Raw genomic sequence first — 25,140 nt, 5'->3', positions numbered from 1 at the left:
CTCTAAGAGGGAGGTTTATAGCAATACAGTCCTACGTCAGGAAACAAGAAACATCTCAAATAAACAAGCTAACATTACACGTAAAGCAATTAGAGAAAGAAGAACAAAAAAAACCCAAATTTAGCAGAAGGAAAGAAATCATAAAGATCAGATCAGAAATAAATGAATAAGAAATGAAGGAAACAATAGCAAAGATCAATAAAACTACATGCTGGTTCTTTGAGAAGATAAACAAAATTGATAAACCAGACTCATCAAGAAAAAAAGGGAGAAGACTCAAATCAATAGAAGTAGAAATGAAAAAGGAGAAGTAACAACTGACACTGCAGAAATACAAAGGATCACGAGAGATTACTACAAGCAACTCTATGCCAATAAAATGCCAATAAAAAGGACAACCTGGAAGAAATGGACAAATTCTTTGAAAAGCGCAACCTTACAAGACTGAACCAGGAAGAAATAGAAAATATAAACAGATCAATCACAAGCACTGAATAAAAATCTTCCACGGCTTCTCTGGTGGCGGAGTGATTGCGAATCCGCCTGCTAATGCAGGCGATACGGGTTCATGCCCCAATCCGGGAAGATCCCACATGCCGCGGAGCGGCTGGGCCCGTGAGCCATGGCCGCTGAACCTGCGCGTCCGGAGCTTGTGCTCCACAAAAGGAGAGGCCACAACAGTGAGAGGCCCGCGTACCACAAAAAAAAAAAAAAAAAAAAAAAAAACTCTTCCAACAAACAAAAGCCCAGGACCAGATGGCTTCACACGTGAATTCTATCAAACATTTAGAGAAGAGCTAACACCTATCTTTCTCAAATTCTTCCAAAATATAGCAGAGGGAGGAATACTCCCGAACTCATTCTATGAGGCCACCAGAACCCTGATACCAAAACCAGACAAAGGTGCCACAATAAAAGAAAACTACAGGCTAATATCACTGGTGAACATAGATGCAAAAATCCTCAACAAAATACTAGCAAACAGAATCCAACAGCACATTAAAAGGATCATACCATGATCAAGTGGGGTTTATCCCAGGAATGCAAGGATCCTTCAATATATGCAAATCAATCAATGTGATACACCGTATTAACAAATTGAAGGAGAAAAACCATATGATCATCTCAAGATGCAGAAAAAGCTTTCAACAAAATTCAATACTCATTTATGATAAAAAAACCCTCCAGAAAGTAGGCATAGAGGGAACTTTCCTCAACATAATAAAGGCCATATATGACAGACCCACAGCCAACATCGCTCTCAATGGTGAAAAGCTGAAACTATTTCCACGAAGATCAGGAAAAAGGCAAGGTTGCCCACTCTCATCACTATTATTCAACATAGTTTTGGAAGTTTTAGCCACAGCAATCAGAGAAGAAAAAGAAATAAAAGGATTCCAAATCGGAAGAGAAGAAGTAAAGCTGTCACTGTTTGCAGATGACATGATACTATACATAGAGAATCCTAAAGATGCTACCAGAAAACTACTAGAGCTAATCAATGAATTTGGTAAAGTAGCAGGATACAAAATTAATGCACAGAAATCTCTGGCATTCCTATACACTAATGATGAAAAATCTGAAAGTGAAATCAAGAAAACACTCCCATTTACCATTGCAACAAAAAGAATAAAATATCTAGGAATAAACCTACCTAAGGAGCCAAAAGACCTGTATGCAGAAAACTATAAGACACTGATGAAAGAAATTAAAGATACTACAAACAGATAGAGAGATATACCATGTTCTTGGATTGGAAGAATCAACATTGTGAAAATGACTCTACTACCCAAAGAAATCTACAGATTCAGTGCAATCCCTATCCAACTACCAATGACATTTTTACAGAAGTAGAACAAAAAATTTCACAGTTTGTGTGGAAACACAAAAGACCCCAAATAGCCAAAGCAAGCTTGAGAAAGAAAAACGGAGCTGGAGGAATCAGGCTCCTGGACTTCACACTATACTACAAAGCTACAGTAATCAAGACAGTATGGTACTGGCACAAAAACAGAAATATCGATCAATGGAACAGGACAAAAATCCCAGAGATAAATCCATGCACATATGGTCACCTTATTTTTGATAAAGGAGGCAAGAGTATACAGTGGAGAAAAGACAGCCTCTTCAATAAGTGGTGCTGGGAAAACTGGACAGCTACATGTAAAAGAATGAAATTAGAACACTCTCTAACAACGTACACAAAAATAAACTCAAAATGGTTTAAATACCTAAATGTAAGGCCAGACGCTATCAAACTCTTAGAGGAAATCATAGGCAGAACACTCCATGACATAAATCACAGCAAAATCCTTTTTGACCCACCTCCTAGAGAAATGGAAATAAAAACAAAAATAAACAAATGGGACCTAATGAAACTTAAAAGCTTTTGCACAGCAAAGGAAACCATAAACAAGATGAAAAGACAACCCTCAGAATGGGAGAAAATATTTGCAAATGAATCAACGGACAAAGGATTAATCTCCAAAATATACAAGCAGCTCATGCAGCTCAATATCAAAAAACAAACAACCGAATCCAAAAATGGGCAGAAGACCTAAAAAGACATTTCTCCAAAGAAGATATACAGATTGCCAACAAACACATGAAAGGATGCTCAACATCACTAATCATTAGAGAAATGCAAATCAAAACCACAATGAGGTATCACCTCATACTGGTCAGAATGGCCATCATCAAAAAATCTACAAACAGTAAATGCCGGAGAGGGTGTGGAGAAAAGGGAACCCTCTCTTGCACTGTTGGTGGGAATGTAAATTGGTACAGCCACTATGGAGAACAGTATGGAGGTTCCTTAAAAAACTAAAAATAGAACTACTATACCACCCAGCAATCCCACTACTGGGCATATACCCTGAGAAATCCATAATTCCAAAACAGTCATGTGCCACAATGTTCTTTGCAGCTCTGTTTACAATAGCCAGGAGATGGAAGCAACCTAAGTGTCCATCGGGAGATGAATGGATACAGAAGATGTGACACATATATACAATGGAATATTACTCAGCCATTAAAAGAAACGAAATTGAGTAATTTGTAGTGAGTTGGATGGACCTAGAGACTGTCATACAGAGTGAAGTAAGTCAGAAATAGAAAAACAAATACCGTATGCTAACACATATATATGGAATCTAAAAAAACAAAATAATGGTTCTGAAGAACATAGTGGCAGGACAGGAATAAAGACGCAGATGTAGAGAATGGACTTGAGGACACGGGGAGGGGGAAGGGTAAGCTGGGACAAAGTGAGATAGTAGCATTGACATATATACACTACCAAATGCAAAATAGATAGCTAGTGGGAAGCAGCCGCATAGCACAGGGAGATCAGCTCCGTGCTCTGTGACCACCTAGAGGGGTGAGATAGGGAGAATGAGAGGGAGACGCAAGAGGGAGGAGATATGGGGATATATGTGTATGTATAGCTGATTCACTTGCTTATACAGCAGAAACCAACACACCATTATAAAGCAATTATACTCCAATAAAAATGTTAAAAAAAAAAGTCAGCAGAGGCAGCATCTGAGGCCAGTTAGAGGCCACACTCTGAACTACTCCATAATTCGATGTGGCTGCAAAGCAGGGTGAAATGATGGCAGGAGTGGGTGCTGAGGATGGCAACAGACGCAGGAGGCAAGGTCTCCAAGACATTTACGTGCCATCGTAATACAGAGTTCAGACTGTCTCCCATGGTCCAAAGGGTTTTCAGCTGGCTTTGTACCACCTTTATTTATTTTTTTTTTTTTTTGCGGTATGCGGGCCTCTCACTGTTGTGGCCTCTCCCGTTGCGGAGCACAGGCTCTGGACGCGCAGGCTCAGCGGCCATGGCTCACGGGCCCAGCTGCTCCGCGGCATGTGGGATCTTCCCGGACTGAGGCACGAACCCGTGTCCCCTGCATCAGCAGGTGGACTCTCAACCACTGTGCCACCAGGGAAGTCCTATACCAACTTTTGCATGTAGATTTTTCGCAAGAAAAATCCCACATGTCTCACTTCCAAAGGTGATATAGAGCCATTGAAAGCTCTTCAAGCACGGGGACGGCGGCTTGGTGTTTTGCACTCCAGAAAAATCATACTGGCTGGGATGGAGAGAAAGGATGCAGGAGGAGGAAGAGAGTAAAACTGGACCTAAAACTTAAGGTCAAAGCAGAGTTGCGTTTGAAACTTGGTACATCTAAGGCCTCTTCTTGGCAAAGTAGATCTCAGTCATAATCGAAATCATAATCACTTCTTTCCCGATCTTTACATCTTTTTTCTTACCCTCCCCCTCCCTTTTCAATTTCCTTCGAGGGAAACAAAGCTTGAATCGCTGGATAGGTATGCAAAACTGAATGCGTGCAGGTGGCCCGGCACAGCTGGAGTTACATGGACAAATCGGGGTGAAATACAGACAGCTGCAGAGTCCTTCGGTCAGGCTGTGTTTTGCAAGGCTCCGGGACTCTGCAGATGGCATTTTTGGTGGGCTTATGCTTTCTGTCTGGTAGCATTATTAGAAATTAAATGTTCAGTTTAATTACAGTATCTCAAGAAAAAATATATAAAAGGCTGTTACTCTACAAGAGAAAAGCTGTGACTCCTGTAATTGAATTCTATTATTTTAAATACATTTCCATTTAAACCATCACACATCGTGAACCCAGCAAGCTCTGAGAAAGTCTACACTACTATTGCTGTTTTGCCTCAGTTCTTGGCTAAATACTTGCATAATTTTATGAGCATCGGAACAGTTCTACTGGAACTTGAAATAAAACAATTTTTCCTTCAAATATGGCAAGGATTTGCAAAATTAGATAGATAGATAGATAGACAGACAGACAGACAGTGTACCCATGGGCCCAAGCACTGTGCTAAGGACTTTACATGGTGATCTGCTTCATTCTTTACCTTAGTCCCATGGAGAGTGCTTCATTATTGCCCCTCTTACAGGTGAGGAAGCTGAGATTTGGAAAGGATAAATGACATTTTCCAGCAGGATTTGAACCCAGATCATTTAAATTCAAACACCATGCTTTTTTTTTGTTTCTTTCCACCATGCAGTCTTTCCAGCTAATGTGACGGGCAATTGGATAATACCCTTTCACTCAGTGGATACATTCAAAAGTATACAACTTTTAATTCAGGAAGACCACCAAAAAACAGAGCAGTCCTTTCTGGGACCAGATAATTGCCAAAATCTTTCCCCTGCGAAGTCTTATGAGGACAGTTGAGATTCCCTGAGATTGCCAAGGAACTGAAGATTTTTCTTTTCTTCCCAAGTGACAGAAACCTTCTAGAGCAAGCCAAATCCATCCAAAGGACTTCCAAGCAGATTCTGTAGTGTTGAGTTTCTGTATTTTTTCCCATCTCCATCAAACTTCTTATAGGTTCAAGTCCAGTAGAAGGAGAAAAAGGGGACAAGCAAGATTGTGATACTCACCACACACAGTATGGGGTCACCCACCCAAGAAACCAGTGAGGGCAAATCTATCTCAGCAAGGTCCAGGCCATCCTAAAATCCTAAACCGAGGACCATCTCATGCTTCAGATCTTATACACAGGGACTACATGTTTTTCTTTTCATCCTTCTTGTTTTAGTGATACACAAATCAGGGTTTCCAAGCCAAAATTATTCTGTAGACTAGTATCTCATCTATACTTTATAAAAAATGAGGAGGGCAAGGAGAAACATGTTTCAAACACTCTCACCAAGGAAGATCTTGGAGGAAGAGAGGATGTGTTAAAAATATGCCACGAATCAATAAATACGAAACTAATGTCTCTTCTACCAGAAAAGAAAAAGACATGCTGCCGATCATAATCATGATAACAACTGTCATTTATTGAGAATTTAGTATGTGCCAAGTAGATACATGCATATCTCATTTAATTTTCACAACAATTCTATGAGATAAGTATTTTGTTACCATATTTCATTGAATCTAAAAGCCATCAATTATAAGACACACCATTAATTTATGTACTCCTAAGAATAAAATAATGCTGCCAACTAAATTGTGACACACCATCAAATGTAAGATGCTTCCAATTTCAGAAATGTTAAAATGTGCCTCTTACACTCCATGAAATAAGAAATCACTCTGTTATCTGTAGAAATACAGAGAAATAGAAATAGATGTTAAGTAACTGGGTCCAAGGCCTCATAGCTGGTTAGTTGTAGAGACAGAATTTGAACACAAGCCTGATTCCAAAGCCCACACTTTCAACTTCTATACTATGAAACACCTGTGATTATTAATGATAAAATTATATCACCACAAAGGGGTTTCGCAATCCCTGAATCCCAAAGCTTCATTTGACAGGTGGGGAAACCAAGGCTTAGAGAAAAGAAGCCAGTTTCACAATAAGATGGGCAGTGAGTGACTCTAGTCTGGGGTCCTGCACACTATTTAGGGCCTTCACACATACCCACTCCCCTCCAGCCCCTGCCACCGGGCTGCCTTGTCTTTAGCCAAGAGATACTGGCCCCACTCACAATTTAGTAACCGGCCTCGCTTCCAGCGTGACAGCTGAAGAAGCCAGGCGTCCACACACTAGAATCCGAAACGTACAGCTCCAAGAAGACAGTACCCCAGGACCAGCCTGAGCACTCAGGATCTGTTATACCGAAAATTTAAATCACAGTCTTGGCTCCAATGAGTTTAAGTCTCCCTTTTGTCTTCTCTCAAAGAGGTTAATAATGGTTCCTCCTCCCAAAGGGTTGTTGCAAAGATTAAAACACATATTCCAAGCAAAGCTCTTAACACAGTGCCTGGCATATGGTAAACACCCATTACTATCTATCTATCTGTCTATCTCTAGAGGTATAATTTTATATATGTTATTATTATAAACATAAAATTATGTGTTATTATTTGTGTATTGTTATTTAAAAGGAAACCTCCAAATCCAAAATATAGACATATTATTTGATTTCAGAAATGGAATATAAAACAACGCTTCTCAAAATTTGATGCTTATGCAAATCTCTGGGGATCTTGTTAAGACGTAGCTTCTGATTTGGCAGATCTGGTGTGGAGCCTGCAAATCTGACAGACTCTCAGGTGATGCTGAAGCCGCTGAGGCAGGGGTTGCAGTTTGGATGTTAGCAGAATAGAAGAGGCAGCTGATTTATCTCTTTATCATAAATTTCAAAATAAAACATTGCACTATAGTTCCACATATATTTGTTAAACACCCACTAAGTTCCAGGACCTGTGCCAGGCGCCAGGGGAGGGAGCAATGAGGAAAAGCAACCGAGGTCCCTACCCTTGGGGAGCTCCAAATAAACTGGAGAACACAGGCATGAAACAAGTAATTTCATCTGGTGAATGTGCTGTAGAGGGAGATGCAAGATGCTGCAGGAATGCAACGCATGGGGAGTTCACCTAGGCCAGGGTCTTTGATGCATGGCGGGGAGGAGGATGTCATGGAGGTAAAGGACTGGTTCCTCAAGAAGAACTGTCTGGGATGTCCCTGGGCCTTGTCGAAGTGTTTGCCTCTGCTCATCACCCTTCCAGATGGCCCAAGATCCTGTCCCAGAGAGCTTGTGGCCATATATGTGAAAGTTTATTTGGGGGCTGGGTGAATATTTAATAGTACTATTAAATCAGTATTCTTGCTAGAGCAAGTGCTCAAAAACAACAACAACAGCAACAGCAACCTTAAATAGCTTAAGCAAGGAAAGGTCATCTTTGGTCTAGGTAGCTAGGAAATGCATGGAGGGATTGGGCTCAGAAATAAAGACTTTTAGTTTGTTTTGATCTCTCCAACTGTTGACAGCCTTCTTTAATGTGACGGAGGGTCATTGTAGGAGAGGTTGGGAGCAACATAGCCACAGATAGCACCAGCTTTTTATCCTAGCCAATGACTCTGGAGGAAAAAGAACTTTCCTCCCTATGAAACTATATACAATTCCAGAGGACAGTCTCATTGGCCCAGCTAGGGTCACATGTTAATCCCTGAGCCAATCACAATACCCATGGTGGTGTTGGGATGCTGTGGTTGGCCTGGCTTGGCTCACATGACTGTCCCTGTAGGATTTATTGCTTGCATTCCCACTAGACCCGCATGGAGTGGAGGAGAGGCATTTCTGAGCAAGGCGACTGCACATACAAGAATAAGAGATGTCCACTACTGTGTCTATCCAGAATTAACTTTACTTTTATTGGGTGCAGCATCTCAGTCTCAGGGACAAAGCCTGACTTGGGATACAAAGATACGAAATTGGAGAAAGAAAATATTATAATAGCATTATTTCTTTCTTGTGGATATAATTTATCTTAATTTAAATACAAATAATTTTATTTATCTTAAATCATTTTTTCATCACATTAAGACACCTGAAGTTGTTCTCTGGTTTGGGGGTTTGAGTTATAATGTTTACTATTCAGCGATTCAGCTTAATGCATTTGTTAAGTAACCAGGGGCTTTGGGTAAGAGATAAAAGTTGCTGTATAGTTTTTATGCACATGGCAACCACAGAGTATTTGGTTTTCCATGAAAGCACACCATTGGGCAGGATCCACTGAGGATTTTCTTCCACCAATATTTGAGGACATGCCCTGGGCCAGGTACTGTTCTAGCCCCTAGAAATAAAGAATTCTTTGGGCTTAGGGGAAGACAAACATACCTATAATTGGCCATTATTAAGGGGCCATAAGTGTTCAAGTAGAGGTATCAACAGAGGAGTTGAGCCTGTGTTATGAAGGCATAACTCTTTTTGGTGGGGAGAGGAGGGAAGGCTCTTAAAGGCTTTTGAGCAGGAGTATGGCGGGTTCAGATGTGTGCTTTATGGAGATCAGCATGGATGCCGCGTGATCAATGAACTACAGGGGACGGAAGGAACTAAATGCTGGCTTGGAGTCTTTAGCAACAGTTGAGGTGGAGGTGATGAGACTTGAGTTGCATATCTACCCCCCCACAGCAAGAGTGTGGGCACACGATCTCGTACAGTGGGAGATAAGATCAGGAGACATGTTAGAGATAGAATGGACAGGCCATGCCGCCCATGTCCTTATGGGGAAGAGACAAAGATGGTTGCAATGAAAAGAGTAGCGAAAACGATCCATGATTCATCCGCTGGTCTTTATTACCATACAGTTTATACTGTCCTAAAGATGGAATCTTCTGAAAGAGAGTGATTGAAGATACAGGGAATCAAGTGTATGTGATGGCATGCCCCACTAAAGAAATTATGTTGAACTATAGCCCTGCGCTAAATGTATGGTCCGCGGAGCCATCATTTGAAGGAGGCAGAGTGCTCTGGAGAGCGTGTTGTGGCTATCTGCTTAGCATTCTGTTCCTATTCTAGCTTTCATCCACCCCTACCCCCAAATCCTAGTGAATTGCTCCAGGCTAGTTATTTTTAGTAATAGTGTAATACAAACACTGGCATCTTCAGCAACACATAAATAGGTTGGAACTTGGTTGTAAGTGGGCTTTCCATCAACCATATCCATCTTTCCTATGATATTTCAGGGACTGGCAATCCACTTGCTGGAACAGAGACGGTCAGGTTATTTAAGGGCTAATTGGAGAGCCTCTCACTCCTGGATGCCTCTCTTCCTTGGCTTAGCTGAGGCTGCAGAGGAATTCTCTTTTTATTTTTCTGCAGTCGCATTTAACTCCCTCTCTGGAAGCCAAGCAGATTTAATTGTGTAAACATGAGCAATGGTAATTGGGTAAATGAAGTTGGAAACCAAGGTATGATGTTTTTGTTTTGCTCTGTGAGGGGAAAAAAATAGGGAGCTTGTTTTTCTATGGTGGCAAACCTCACTGTCAGAATTCTGGACAGACAGTTGGCAAGAGGGAATCCCTTTACGAATTTTCATCAAGACCCATTGAGCTGAAATATGTGTCTGCTGCCTCGCCGGTTATGGTTCAGCCTGGGGACATGTCATTGTTTTCTAAAGCACCATATCAAGTGGTTTACACAGGTTCTGTTATCTGGGAAGAATAAATGAGGAGTTTCCCTAAGAATTGCACACTCAAGTAATACGCATTCAGAGAGCCAGAAGAAGGTGTTACCAGAGATGCACCCAACCTTCCGCCCAGCTATAGGCGGGGACCAGATTTTAACAAAACGTAAAATGTGGAGTACCTTTTTATAAAGAAGAGATTAGTAGTTGCCTTCCTTTATATAGCTGTCAGTTAAAACTGATTTTTCTAAAATTCTATTTACACGCAGTCATTCCCAAACAAAAGATTTAAGTAAGAGGAGAATAGTGAATAGATTTTTCTTTTTTTTTTTTGGTCTTTCGTTTCAAACATTGAGGTGATCCCACAAGAAAAGAATGACATGAACTTTTGCTTTTAAGAGATGGTTTTTCCAGAATATTATATTTATCCTTATTTCTCATATTTTTTAAAAAATTAATGGTGCTAGAATTGCATTTCCTGTAAGCCTGCAGTAAAATGCATTCTCCCAGTTGAAAAATTCAAGCAAACCAAGAAGCAAACTTGGCAATCACCATACAGATTGCTCTATAAACGAGAACCATTAGAAAGGACCAGGTCTGAGGTTAATGAGACACTCATTAAAGAGAATTGCAGAAGCTGATAGTGTCAGTGCCTGTGTTGAAGGAGAGGCTATTGTTACAGGATGTTTGCTCTGCTGATATTGTAAACCACATGACAGATGGGTCAAGTGCTGATTACCGTATTCTAACATTTGGAATAGCAAGTAACATATTTGATAAGCTGGCAAGTTTTTATATATGATTCAACCCACAATATAAAAGCCATGAGAACTCCAAGTTGAAAATAATTAAATGAGCTGGAAACAATCAGATACCACACATTTTTTCCCCCCAAATGACAGATTTTGACACGTTGAAATTCCACAAAGGGAGCAAGAATATTCCCGAGCTCACTTGAACTAATAACGGCTCTTCATCTGCTTTTGCAAAGCAATTAATTCCTGCCTTCTCACCATGTAGGAGATAACAGTGAACATTTGTAGGCACCTGAAGCTTTCCAGAGATCCATCCCATGCACTGTTTTGTTTGTTCTTATCCACAACCCTGCAAGGTACACAAAAAAAGATGTTAATAGTCTCAATTTGTAGAGGAGGAAGCTGACGCACAGAGAGGCTTAAGTAGAAGGTACAAGGTTCCGTAGGAAGTTAAGTCACATCCTGGGGATAAGAAGCCAGATCCTCCAATTACGTCAACATCGAGGGCTGTTTCTGGTCACCTGGAAGGAGGAAGCAGCTCTTAACATATAGGTGTTCTTTATTGTACAAAACGTCTATCTTCTTTCGGTCAATGATGCCGCCACCATCATTCATGAGTATCCATCTGGATGAAGGCATCCAGGATTTGCATTCCGCTTCTGAGTGTCTCAGTACGGTGGTGCTGAGGGTGCTGGTAAGAGTCCCGTCCCTCGTCAAACAGCGTCACACTTCTGTAACGTTGCAAGGAAGCAGCAGCTCTCCATTCGTGTTTGATCGTTTTTGCCTGTTTGTTTGTTCTTCTCGGAGTTTGTCATCTTAATTGTCATCCTTCGTGACAGTCACTTTGTCTCTTTACTTTTTTACCACCTCTCTTCACCTACCCGAGCAGCTCCCCCTCCTCCTGGGCCTTCTCCACCTACCCACATGCAGACCAGCATGTTATATCAGAGGCTCAAAGGCATGCCTAGGCCCAAATCAAGTACTGTAAACTTCTACCTTTCCTTTATTCGACAGCTTTCTGGTTTAGTTTGCTTTTTTCGTTCATTCCTCTGGAAATTTTGTTTAGCATACTAACCTGAGGCTCAGACTCTGGAGTTTGACACTGTAGGTTTTGAGAGACTCGAAAAGAGAGCATTTATTTCCCAGTGTCCACATTTTTTTTTTTTTTTTTTTTTGTCTAGCTCTGTCTGACATATGCAACATTTTCAAACCTCAATGTCAGCACAAAATAACATTGTTGCATAACATTTTGCATGACGATTTTTTTTCTATGTTATGAGCTTCAATTCTGTTGTATGAAATGTTTACCAAGTATATTGTATTTTTAGTTCCCCTTCGTCAGTGCTCCAGCTAGTACAAGATTGGGTGATAGGAATATTGCAGTACATTTCCAGATATTGCAGACAGCAGATGTGACCCAAAAAAATCGTTTTTAAGCACAAATTTCTCCTTGACCTCTGTTGGGGGGGGGGGGGAGGAGGGACTAGAGGATTTTGCACAATATTTTCTTTAAAGACAACATCTTAAAGAAGTTGCTTTTTGTACCATTTTTACTAGCTAGTGAGTTAGCAGTGCAGGTGAAGAGGAAATTACAGTTGTGTCACAATAAAGTAGCTTGATCTGCAGATAATGGAATTGCAGCCAATTAATAATAAATGAAAGTCTGGCTACATGGGTTCATTGGAAGATCAAACGTTCTAGGTTCAAGGATACTTAACCTGCTGACTTTAAATGGTTGCATGTTAAAGCAAAATGGCAGAAGGTTTTATTAAACATACTGTCTGTATATATACATCAGGCATACACATATCTGCGTGCATGTGTACACACTCACAGAAAGACTGCGTGCGCATGTGCACTTTATGTGTATCTATTGATATATATGGTAGTCAATCTAAGAGCACTGCATATTAAAACAAATCTTCAGGTGACCCTAGCTTACGCATCTTGGATTTCTCCAAAGGCAAAAATCATTCACAGCTTCTAAATAAAAGTACATAAAAATACTGATGTGATTTCCATTTCTACACCATATGTCATGGACAGATAGAATTCCCCTAGATTTGGTGAGTGTTCCACCTGAAAGGACAACGTTCTCTATTTTGAAAGTAAGAGATTTCAAAGATGTGCCCCAAGTGGGATTTTCTGCAGATTTGTATTAACGTGCAGGCTTGTCTGCTTCCTAGAAGATGTATGTAAGTGTGTGATGTGTGTATGTGGGTGTATGTGTCAAATGGGTAATAAGCATAGGATGAGGAATTTGCAAATTGATGTGTAAATGTGAATATCAACTAACAAAAAAAATAGTAGCCTATGCATATTTACTATCAAAATGCAAATACCTCACTCTACACATATTACCCCAACATATATACACAGTATGTTTGTAGAAATGCCTGAAAGTCTACTAACAGAATTATGATAGTCCACTTATGAAATTATAAACAGACCAGGTGCCCCAAAAGCACAGAAATCAATCTTGTCACTCATTCTTTCTCCAAATATTTATTGCTCCAGACCAGGCAGTGAGCTGTCAGTCCCTAAACACTGCACATTTCCTTACTCTGAGTGTTGGAGGTTCTCTGCCTAATCTGCATATTTATTTCCCCACAGCTCCCACCTTCATGTCCTAACCTTTTATGAAGCCACATTTCCAGCTGAGGCTGGCAGAGACAATGGAGCATTCCATTGGCCTGAGTCCACAAAGCCCAGTGTCACACCAGAATTCAGGCTCTGTTGGAGAGAAACTTTCAACACCTCAATAACCTTACTCTTAGGTCCATCACGCTTAGGTCCCATTGACTGGACCACTCCATTTGCACAGTGTTTCACAGAATTTTTCTTTTTCGTTGCTAAATCGTAGATTACTAATCATCTGACATGTTCATCACCTGTTTAACAAATGCACAAGGAAAAAATTATGAGGAGCTGCTTGTTTGTTTGTTTTTTTAATTCACAATCTCTACGATTTTGTTTCCCACTCCACACCACGCAAAACCAAACCAGCAACAACAAACCGACCCTTCCTGTGAAGTATTGAGTAATCTTTAACCAGAAAAATCCTGAAGCCAAAACACACCTGCTTCAGATGAAGAGATTAAAATAAGTTTCAGCAGTCCTTTTGTGCATATATATATCCCCCTTGTGGAATCGTGCTCAAGGATCTGTATTGCCGTTACACCCATGGGCTCTAAATGACTCAGGCATCAGGGTTTGAAGGGGTCTGAGCATGAGCTACAAGCTCCCCTGTGAGTTTAGACTGGTTGAATTCAGGCCATTTCATTGGCTAAGAAAACCTTTATGTTTCAAATATTACTCTTTTCCCCCACAGGAAAAAAAAAATTAATTTTTGGTAACATAATAACACTGGCAAACATTCATGAATTTAGCTCTATAAAGGATACAACAGAAATCAGGGTTCAGTTTGTTCTTGAGTGTGATCAAAGCCCTTTCAACACAGTAGAAACTAAAAGAAAAAAATAGAGTACATTGTTGCCACCTAACTGACAACATTTCAGCTGTACCAACCAGTGGTTCAAACCACTTCATCCAATAATCTACACCCAACACTCTTTTAAAAATTCTATCCTGCCTTCTACCTAATGGCCCAAGAATGTCCGTTAATTCTCAGTCTCCTCCCTGGGCAATTTAAAACAGCTAGACCATTGAATCTGCTTTCTTCCAATACCTGTTAAACGTGCAGACCTAGAACGAAAAACAATGCTGTAGTATCAACTGTGAAGGGACAAACGTGGCAGCAGTCAAGACTAAGCTTCTGTTACACCTTCTCACCTCAGAAAGCGCGAGCACTGTCTAGAGAGGGATATAAGATACTCCATTTATGCTGTCTTTAAAGAACATGTGTACAAAATGTTGCCAAATTTGAAATGGGCTGTCATAGTCTTAATATAGCTTAATAAGCAAATTGGAAGCTGGAGCACTGCTTTTTCTTAATATGTATTATAATAATGACGGTGATAATGATAATAAAATGGCGTTATGGTTTGCTCACTACTAATTATGTGGCACTTAACATTTGCATGAAACTTTCAGAAAAATGGGTAACTCTTTGAAATTTCTTATCCACTAGCTCTAATGGCCACAAAACTAGCCTGCCGCTTTCGCTGAATTTTAACACAAATTCTTGTACTACAGAAAATGTAGGCCGGTTAATCACTCCTGCCAAAAAGCTGGAAGACACAATACGTCTTGCTGAACTAGTCATTGAAGTTCTTCAGCAGAATGAGGAACACCATGCAGAGGTAAGTGGGCATCATGGGCAAAAGCCTCTTGTTCCTTAGATGATGTTGCAGAACTGATTCTACCAGCAACTTTGTGAATAAGATGCCTTAACACCCATTTCTTTTAACTGGCCTTGTAAAGAGAATGAAAGTGACAGTTTTGCAGGAGGAGTCTTTGGAGGTTGTTTAAAGCAACTGAAAAGTGGTTGCGTGATACACGTTTCATCTTGAGTTTTCAGATGTTTCTAGCAACAAGCCAAAGAGGTGAGTATATCTTCAAGATAATTATCAAGCAGCATATGGTTATTGTCAGGAACACATGAAATACTTTTTGGTCTTTTGTGGTTGTTTCTGTTGCTCCCACTGTTGTTTCGATTTATTTTATTTGGTGTGTGGATCGAGAACCGTCTTTTTGAATTTATCTCTGTAACTTAGCCCACTCAGCCTAGAGTCTTCATTTATTAATCTCAGATGACCTGGGTTGCTAAACGCAGTGACAGAAACAGATTATTCTGTGTTGTTCAACTTGTCGATTCTCCAACATACATCTAAATAAATTCAGCTTACTTTTTTTTTTTATTTTTACAAACCACTGTCAAAATGATTATTTTGATAATAATTATAAACTGAGGGATTTCAAGGCTAACTAAATCCCAAACCTGTAAGGACTTAAACAACCCAACCCTTCCAAGAAAAGATTCCAAGATTTCATTATGATCAAACTGTTATATCACTGCTTGTTTCAAAACTGAGATTTAAAATCATCTCTCTTAAAATAGCCTTTTTGAAAACTGTACTCATGCTCACTCTTCCCCTCCAAGCAAATCTACAGCAAAGGGGGGAAAAAAGGGGGCATCGATAAAAGTAATGTCAGAAGCACCTAAAATGATCATTCCCGTGACTAGATGAAAATCGACAGCATAGTTAAATAATATATAATACACCATAAAGCCAGTCATCCCAACTAACGCCTGATTTGCATATTTAAATTTCCTCCCTGTTTTTCCGTTCAATCTTGGCTGATCGTGGCAGGGGAAAGAGGTATGTGACCAAAACGAATGAGTCAGCCACCTGCTGTCATAGTCTGTGCATGCCCTTCCAGTACCATGTCTTCTAATGGGACTTCTCCCAGTGCCCCTGCTTCCTAACACCGACCCAAGGAATGTCATGGCAGTTGCCAGTGGACTGCTTGTGCAATGGGTGACCCTCCACGGCAGGGTAAATGTGGGAGATTACCTCGTGCGTGCATGAAGCAACTGATACACTTAAAAACCACTGCAGTTCCATCTCGACACACACCTCCTACCTGCCTTGATCCTGTCCCCTTAGCCTGTCGTAGTACCTATGTCCGTCTGTACTTACCTTTACTTCAGCAGATGAGTACCGAGCGTAGTCACCAGTAGTAGCTAGCCAGAGTGATGCTAATCTTCCTCTACAGCTGTCTGTATGTGAACCATATATACAGTATTTATATATAGAGAGAGTGCCAGAGAATCGTGATTTCCCCCAAAACCCTGTCTTGAATGGGGGGAAGACCCCTTGAGGCAGGTACAACTAACTCCTTCAGCACCCAGCAGATGCACAGCCGGGAGTGAGAAGAGGGGCTAAATCAACACACTCTAAACGTAAAAACTTAGGACTCACCTTCAGACATAAAATTAAGCTGGGCTAGAATTTTTTTCTGCTCTGTCCTGTGCGACGTGCTTTTCAGATTGGGGGCATCTGGGGTTCAAGTGATGGTAAGTATGTTCTTTCCGGGTGTCCACAAAATCATCTCCAGACCATTCCTCCCCTGCTGTGGGTAGTGAGGCTTCTCCCAAGATGTCAGACCAAATTTGCGAAGACATGGATTCAAAGAAGATGGTTTTCCTCACTTCCGGTTGTTCTTTAAGTGAATGATAGAAGAAGAACACGGACATGTATGTTTGATTCAATCAAGTTATTTTCTGAGGCTGCTGCCGTCTGAGAAAGGAGGATATTTTCCCAAATTACTCACAAGGGGTACCAAAGAAAAGTTGATAATCCAAAGAAGACATTTTGTTTTTCACTTTTCCAGAAAGCCCTTTTTCACTATGTGCTAATCACCATCTTAAACTGCCCTCATAACCATCATCACAAAAATATTTTAATCTTACCTATTCAAAAGCCATTCATAAATAGGGTAGAAATCAATTCAATTCTTGTTTATTAACTTTAGAAGTTAGGAATGTCCTATATGGGAAAAGAATCTGAAAAAGAATAGAAATACGTATATGTATAACTGAAAAAGAAGAAGTTAGGAATGAAAACTTCAGTATACTTTGGAATTCGGAGACCCAGTTTGCTTTTAGATGAATGTACAGGATTATTTCCTGAATTCGTCATTTCACCCAGTCACAAAACCTCATTACTCGATCAATCAAAAACTACCTGTCTGCTAAGCACTGAGGCAGCTACCTCAGTGCTCTTTTGATGGCCAAGGAAGCATCAGGCAGTCTCGACCTTCAGGCGATAGTATGCAGAGTGGCCAGGAGTTCAGGCTCTGAGGTTGAGTTTGAAGTCCAGCTTTGCTGCCTTCTTGCTTTGTGATCTCAACCTAGTTACTTAACCTCTCTTATGCTGTAAATTGGAGATGGTCATAAATGGACCTCAGATAGTCATTGGGATGGAAGGCCAGTAGTAGTGCATCTAGTATTATGCCTGACACGTAGTAAGCACTCCACAAAGCTTGGCTATTGTATTATTAGGAATACATCACTAAGGAAGCAAAATATATGCATATGTAATCATAAAAAGGACAAAACCTACGTGGAATGTACCAAATGAATGACACAGACAGAATATGCTGGAAGGAGGTGGGGTTTGAACGATAGAGTGGGCCGGAAAGGCATCACCACCTGTTCTCAATGCTCACGTACAGATTTCAACCACCTCAGAAGCTTTTAAAAATTGCTGATGCCCATGTCTCACCCCAGCTCAATTAATTGGAATCTCATAGGGAGGGGCCGAGTACTGGTCATTTTTTAAACTGCCCAGTTGATTTCATGGTAAAGCCTGGTCAAGAGCCTCTGGGCTGTAAACAAGGAAGTAGAATTTGCCCTGGCACGCTGAGGATGAGGTTTTGCTGACAGAAGGATGAAAGATGAAATTGTTTTTCTACTGGCCAGTATTCACTGCCATCTTCTCTGGGTGCTCAGTAAACTCTAGAAAATCACTAAATCCTCAGCATGGATCTTGGCTGTGTGGTCATGCTGTTTGGTGACACCACCACACAAATAAAAGTGACAAGTAGAATTGCCTCCCCCCCAAAAAATCAATAAGCCTTAAAACGATTTTGAATTCCAATATAAAGTAATTAACTGTTTCAGGAGGAAAAAAAGTCCCCCCAGGTAAGACTGTGTCATGTATACACACGTGCAGTACATGGTAGAAGTTGTCCCTCGTATCTCTAAATTAGAGCTTAATTCTGCTCTCAGAGCCTAAATTATGTGCACACACACACCTGCACACACGCAGGAATTATGCCTTCATGCACTGTTGCTTCACTTGCCCAATCTCTCTCTCTATGTATACGTATGTATATGTATATATGTATTGTGGTACACAGAGGGGTACATATATACATGTAGTTTGTGTACAAAATATAGAGTGTGTTCAGTGTGGCTCACTATATCCCTAAAGCATACATCTTTGCCTTTTCATAATGAAAAGCACTGGGTAAGTATTTAGAAGCCAAAGTACAACTCCTTCTTGTCTTTGGAAAAGATTTCTGAAGACTTTAGACACCCACAGACATTGAGTTAGCTCATGTACAAAAATAGCATTCACCTGTCTGAGCAAGTATAAGATAAATAAATATAATTGCTGTTGTTGTTTTATTCTAAACCTTCGCCTTGCCCACCCTAGATACACAGACTCTGTTCGTTTGATTGAAATTATGATATGGCTTTTTGGTGATTACTGCCCTTGCCTGAATCCTTTTCTCGTTCTCAGAGAGTCAGGTTTGATTATGAGGTTCTGAAAGAAATACCTTGGGTGTAGAAAAATAAATTCTCTTCCTTCACTAGAATCCTGTGTTCCTCTGCCAGACTTCCATGGTGAAAATTCATATCACAGTAGCCATTGTTCCTTGTAGGGCTACCCATCTATATGATTATTAATGTAACAGCTGTAGATAATTTCTCAATACATTATCAGATTCTAACAAGGGACTACATTTTCTGTAGGTAGTAGACATAGGTGCTTCTATGGCCTCTGGTTTGCAGCTTTTCAATAAAGCTGGTAAGAACCAGGTATGACGTTGGGCTGAGAAATGTTTAATTACAGGCATTTAGGATTTGTTTTTTGTTTTGTCTCATTTTTTGGTTGTTTTTTTTTTTTTTTTTTTTTTCTTGTCATCCTAGAGCAAAATTGTGTCTGGGAAGGCAATTCAGTCTCTCTAGTAACTATTTTCTTGGGCTCACCCTGAAGATGCAAAGTGAAATAAATAACTAAAGAATAAGTACCAGCCAATATCTGGTGTGCCTTTGTGAGTTTTACAAACATCCTGCATCAGGGATGAGGAGAGTCAGCCCTCCACGTAGGGTTGGGGGGGAGGAGTGGGACTCCAGCAAGTTTCAGTATTTAGAAGATCCTTGCCTAGTAGGCAGATGGCTAGGAGAGCTCTGCGGGTGGGGTTGAGGGTTTCTTCCTCTGCTGGATTTAGCCACGTAGTCGGTGGAACAAGCCCCAAAACCCAGGGCTCTCATCCCCAGGTGGTAAAACTACAATAAAACCTCATCGATTCAGACCCAACTACTCTTAATTTGTGACAATTCAGTTGTAGATGTGGCTCTTTTAATTTCTCCTAAGGAAAATATTTGACATGGTCTCAACTTCCTCTAGAAGTTCTAAAGGCCCGTCTTGCAAGTTTCATCCCAGGATCTATAAAATTAAAGCTTCCCTCTCTTTGAATTCAATTTATAGGTCAATTTATCTACAATTATTAGAAGTTTTGTTTTAAAAAAGTACTTCTACATTTATGATACATTTATATGTTAATCAGTACCTTTTACTTGGGTGCCCTGGTACAGACTGCATACAGAAGGCAGCAAAAGGATAGTTCTCTTTTAGAAAGCCCAGTAATTTAGGTTTTTTTGATGACAGACTAGCATCTCTCCTCTCCCATTACTCTGAATCAGTGAGGTTTTACTGTCAATTGAAATGGAAACAGCAGGTGTCTATTTCCAGCCAAGCCGACCTTGCAGAATGGTCCATGACTTGATTTTTTCCATTTAATTTGCAAACCAGCCACATGTTGATAAAGGAGAAGTAAGTAAAATGAAATCTCATGAAAGAAGAGAGGTGGATCCCTATCCTGCCTCCTTGTGGCTGTTAGAATATCCCCAAATAACTAATAGATCACAGAAGAGCTTGGCCATTGAACGAACTCTTTCATTTATGGAATTATTTCCATAATCATCTTTCATGTTTCCAAATGCCTTCTCATCTTTTTTTTGGTGAATGCTCGGGAAAGTGTTTCCCATGTAAATACATACTTCACAGCACTGGGTGGGGAGGTGGGGCAATAGAAGGGGCTGGTAATTTGTTTTTGTTTTTCTGCTCTCTTTGAAATCAGCAAAAGAAAAAAAGGGGGGGGCCTCTTGACACTGCCACTCATTCTGCATGCCCCCTGCCAGAAATGATTAGTCAACATGCATGCGTGCCTTTGAATTGCATTCACATCTGGCCCATCTGATGTGAATGTCACCTCTGAGACCCTGCACAATGATTTCCAAGGACCCACGTGCATGAAAATGAGTTACTTCACTGATATTTTTGGTTTTCAATGTACATATGTGTCCAGCCCTCAGAAAAGTAAGTTCTAATCTTACTGAGTGTCTCCTAGCTTAAAGCCTGATCTTTCCTACGGACAGGATGCAAAACCAGAGGCTCCCTGCTTAAAGAGATTTCGACTCAAAAGTTTTGTGACAATTGCAACAATGGTTTCCTTCGCCTTGGTATAAAATAGGAGTAACATTTCCAATGTGTAGGGAAACACGAGTTGCTGAGCTTGTATGAGACCACAGACAATTAAGCCCGAGATGCGTAGATATAAGTAAATGATGATTACCTATTTTCAAGTTAGACCAGCAGAAAACCCATAAACACAGTGAAGAAACTCCCAAATTCTAATATTTTAGAGCAAGAACTAGCCAACAAGAGTGATAAAGAGCATGACTCAAAATGTACTGAGTTATTGTAAATTGAACAGAAGTTCCACACCTGTCATTTCTACAGCTACATCCTCTGACCGGTAGGTCAGAGTAAAGACTTTCTAAGGCAGGCTTGGAATCATGAAAAGCATTGCCTTGGGACACATAGAGGCCCAACTCGATCCAAAAAAGCTGTTCTCTTTACAATAAAATGACCAAACCTTGCTGGATGCACAGTGAATCTTGAACAGCCAGGCCTTGACGTCACATCTTAGGTCGGAGACAGAAGCTCATCGCCTCTTTTCTGTTGTTTCTCTGCCACATTTCAAAGGCCTTTGCGTGGTGGTCAGACTTGATGGTGGAACACGCCGAGACGTTCCTGTCACTCTTTGCAGTGGACATGGATGCAGCACTAGAGGTGCAGCCCCCAGACACATGGGACAGTTTTCCACTGTTTCAGCTGCTGAATGATTTTCTCCGGACCGACTGTATGTATCATCTTTGACTGTCTGACTTTCCTAAGTAGTGTGCAGTTAACAGATTGCTGGAACATCTTTATCCCAGGCAGACTACAGGTTGGACACAGCTCTTCATAGTTTTATGATTACTTAAAAAAAAAAAACAAAAAAACTTACAGCTGATGAAATTCCCTTTCTTCCAACAAGCGTCCTGTTGCAGGGAAGCCCCCTGTTGACTAGGCAGAAGAACCCAAGAGCAGTGAGAAAGTGGTACCTGTGCCTGTGGGTTTTATTTGCTCTTGAACAAGCTAAATTGACCTCTACACGTTTTGAATTTTTATCGAAAGATGCTTCCTAGATGAAAAACAATTTCCTGCTAAGTAACACCCCAAGCATTTCCAAGTATCTTACAGCAACACATAGCCATAAAATAGACCTTCCTCCCCAGGGAGAGTGATGACAGAAGAGAGGGGTACAGAATGTTCTTTCTTCCTGGTAACGTAAGGGGAAGAAAGGGAGCAGGTGCAAGGAAAACCTAAAAAAAAAAAAAAAAGAAAAAAGTATCAATTGTTGCTTTTTTTGTTCTTTAAGGGAGCATTACTTTTTTCCCTTTTTAGAAGAGTGACACAAATGGGTAAAAGGTTTTTGAATTCCATTTTCCTTCCAAGCAGATTGAAGCATGACGCCGCTCATGTACTTTTTTCTTTTCTTCTTCTCCTCCTCTTCCTCGTTCTCCTTCTTCCTTCTGGCTTTTTTTTAGAAGCGGTGTATTTAATGTAGAAGACAGTCCTCTCTATGTGTACGTCGCATGCTGATGGAGCAACTGTGGATTCTTACCGAGCTTTTGCTTATCTGTTCTAGATAATTTGTGCAATGGAAAATTTCACAAACACCTGCAAGACCTGTTTGCCCCACTTGTGGTTAGATATGTGGATTTGATGGAGTCCTCAATTGCACAATCCATTCACAGGGGCTTTGAGCGGGAGTCATGGGAACCAGTCAAGTAAGGAAACCTCTTTTGATACCATCGGAGTTTGGGTGCAAATGGCTGCAGAGTCATACAGAAATGGATTAATGGTGTCTTATGGTTTTCATTGTTCACATGGATAGACGGCACACGCCATACTCCCAGCTATGATGCTCATAGCCTCTTTGTCCAAGGAGGGGAGGGGGGCAGAGATTGGGAAATGTTTTATGAAATGGAATCTTTGGTTTATTGCACAAGGTAAATAAGCAATACGGGATATAAACCTGTGATATTCGTACTGTGTATCTTACTCCAGTGGTTTTATCCCTAGGTATTGATGTTTCCCAAAGTGTGTTCCATAGGGGTCTAGGCAAGGGGTCAGCAAACTTTTTCTCTAAAAGGCCAGATAGTAAATATTTAGACTTTTCAAGCCAAATGATCTCTGTCAAGTCTCAACTCTACTGTGTAGCACAAAAGCCGCAATAGACAATAGGTAAAGGAACAAGCGTGGCTGTGTTCCCCTAAAACTTTATTTACAAAAACAGGAAGCTGGCCTGTGGACCAGAGTTTGTCATTTCCTGGTCTAGGCTTTTGAGACTCTCCTCAAGAAAAGGACTCTGTGGACAGATATATTTAGGAAGCTCTGTGTATCCGCTCATCCACCCCACGCCCTTGTCTCCTGGAGAGCCTCAAAGTACACCAGCATATTTCAAAACTCGAAGAATATAGTCGTACAGAAGCTTGTTTAACTGTGCTTAATCCAGAGTTCCCTAAATGTATTTGACCACACTACTTTTTTTTTTTGATGGGATATCTATCCTGTAGGACCAATTACAGGAAATCCTGTAGGTCGTGAATTCGGCAATTTCCATTATTGCTTGGCAAATAAACCCTATCTGAAATGTGTGGCAGATCTGGTGCCACCTCCATTCCCCAGCAAGGAGGAGGACTGTCACTCAAGGCTGCCAGAGGGTCAGTCTCAGACTCCCCTTTCTGGAGAAGTGGAGAACTCCTAGGCGGAGAGAATTTTCTGCTATAGTTTGAAAATCTCCAATAAAGCCTGATAGTAGTTTTGCTCTGTTAGATTCCCTTTTTCCTGTAGGAAAAGCATTTTGTTCTTTCTGGTCCTTTACAGACGTGGAATGTGGCAACCAGCACGGAGCGAAGGGGGGCATGCACGGCACACTGCCAGGCACTTCCAGAACAAATATTCAAAAGCCTTTTCTCAATTTGGAAGCCTTAACTTGTGCCCTGTCTTTAAGCAGTTTTCTGAATTGAGACCCTCCTAATATTACACTGAATAAAATTCTGACTCATAAAGAAATCAAAGCAAAATAGCTTTTTCAGTCCATCCCCCTTTCCACATCTGAGCCACAAGAGAAGTTTCCTGACTTGCCCTCCTGAGCAGGTTAATAGGCAGTAGCTCTTCATTTGTAAGTACCAAGGTATCTAAATTTTAGCTTGTAATTCTCAGGTTTATAACAGTCTCTTAATATGGTCCTGCTGACTTCCAGCTCATGAGAATAGAACCGGGATCCTTGATGATAAAGCATGAATGAGTGATTGTGGTTTTTTTTAATGCTCACTCGAATCAAGAGTTGTCCTGTGCAGAACGGCTGTGAAAGAGGAAAAGGTTAAAATGAGTAATATTCACATTTTGCAAGTAGCAATGGTCTTGAAGTAGCATTTACTCACTTGGGTTTAAATGTGGAGGCTACTGCCCCCAACACACGCAGGAGGAAATGATGGGTATCCTTCCCTGTTTCTTAAGGAGCCCTAGAGGTAGGGGTCTTGTTCTCCAGTTTCTCGCCAGAAGGCAAGGGCTTAAACCTCCCTAACTGTCTTCTCATCTGTAAAACTAATTTTTAAAAACGTCTCTGCTCAGTGTCTGAGAATTGTCACGAAGCTCTGTGCTAATGTCACTGAAGTCATTTTATAACCTGTTAAATTCCTTAGAAACCAAGCTAATGCCTGCTATCCCTTTTGAACCATAACGTATACTTGATCAGTCAGAAGTAAAGGTAGACTTGAAATCATTTTCACAATTGGAAGTCTTAGTCTGGGAATGTTTTCTCAGGGTTTTTTTAAGGAGTGAAAAAAAAAGTAAAGTGTGAACTCTCGGATCAGTAATTTAAAGATCGGGAAATTAGCAAAGGATTGATCGTTCGTGACTAACAACCTGAGAATATTTTATAGGGCTGTGTTTTGTTTCTTAAGTAGATTTTGGCTGTCCAAAACGGTGCTGTAGGCTCGTGAATATGACTGTGGTTTGTTTAATTCATACTAAATAGTACATGCTTTTCAGAGCAGGTGGAGGTATTGGAAAATGACAACTAAAACATAAGCTAAATTAAAATTGTTTGAAATCACCTACATTTTATTAGCTGATTTCAAAACAGAATGTGGATGCCGTGGGACAGATTTGCAGAATGGCCAGCACAAAATGAAGGGTATGAAAAAATTGGGAACACACTTACGTGATAGGAAGGAATAAATCTCTCTACTTCTTACTATGCCAAGAGAAAGTATGAGCTTCTGCCTGACCACTAGATAGAGGGTTGATAAAGAAGCAGAGGTTCTTTTTTTTTTTTCCAAGTAAAGAATGATCTTTTGGGGATATTTTTTCACC

The 25,140-nt window shown here is 40.6% G+C and overlaps 1 protein-coding gene across 12 annotated transcripts in view; it reads left to right on the top strand.

Annotated features, from left to right (window-relative positions):
- The window catches only part of CADPS (calcium dependent secretion activator), a 796,875-nt gene that overhangs the window by 680,252 nt on the left and 91,483 nt on the right, over nt 1–25,140 (top strand). For 9 of the 12 annotated variants that reach the window (XR_013830018.1, XM_079933010.1, XM_079933009.1 and 6 more), the window contains 3 exons: nt 14,828–14,934; nt 21,418–21,574; nt 22,406–22,547. Coding sequence is in view for 9 of the 12 variants with exons in the window: in XM_079933010.1 (XP_079789136.1) it covers nt 14,828–14,934; nt 21,418–21,574; nt 22,406–22,547 (406 nt within the window). In the remaining 3 variants the exon portion in view is untranslated. Of the gene's footprint in view, nt 1–11,558; nt 11,652–14,827; nt 14,935–21,417; nt 21,575–22,405; nt 22,548–25,140 lie in introns of all 12 variants that reach the window. The other 3 variants (XR_013830019.1, XR_013830020.1, XM_079933005.1) reach the window with 2 other exon arrangements.

The sequence above is a fragment of the Stenella coeruleoalba genome (genome assembly GCF_951394435.1).
Source record: "Stenella coeruleoalba genome assembly, chromosome: 10".
Lineage (NCBI taxonomy): Eukaryota > Metazoa > Chordata > Mammalia > Artiodactyla > Delphinidae > Stenella > Stenella coeruleoalba.
This window is presented reverse-complemented; position numbering and strand designations above follow the sequence as displayed.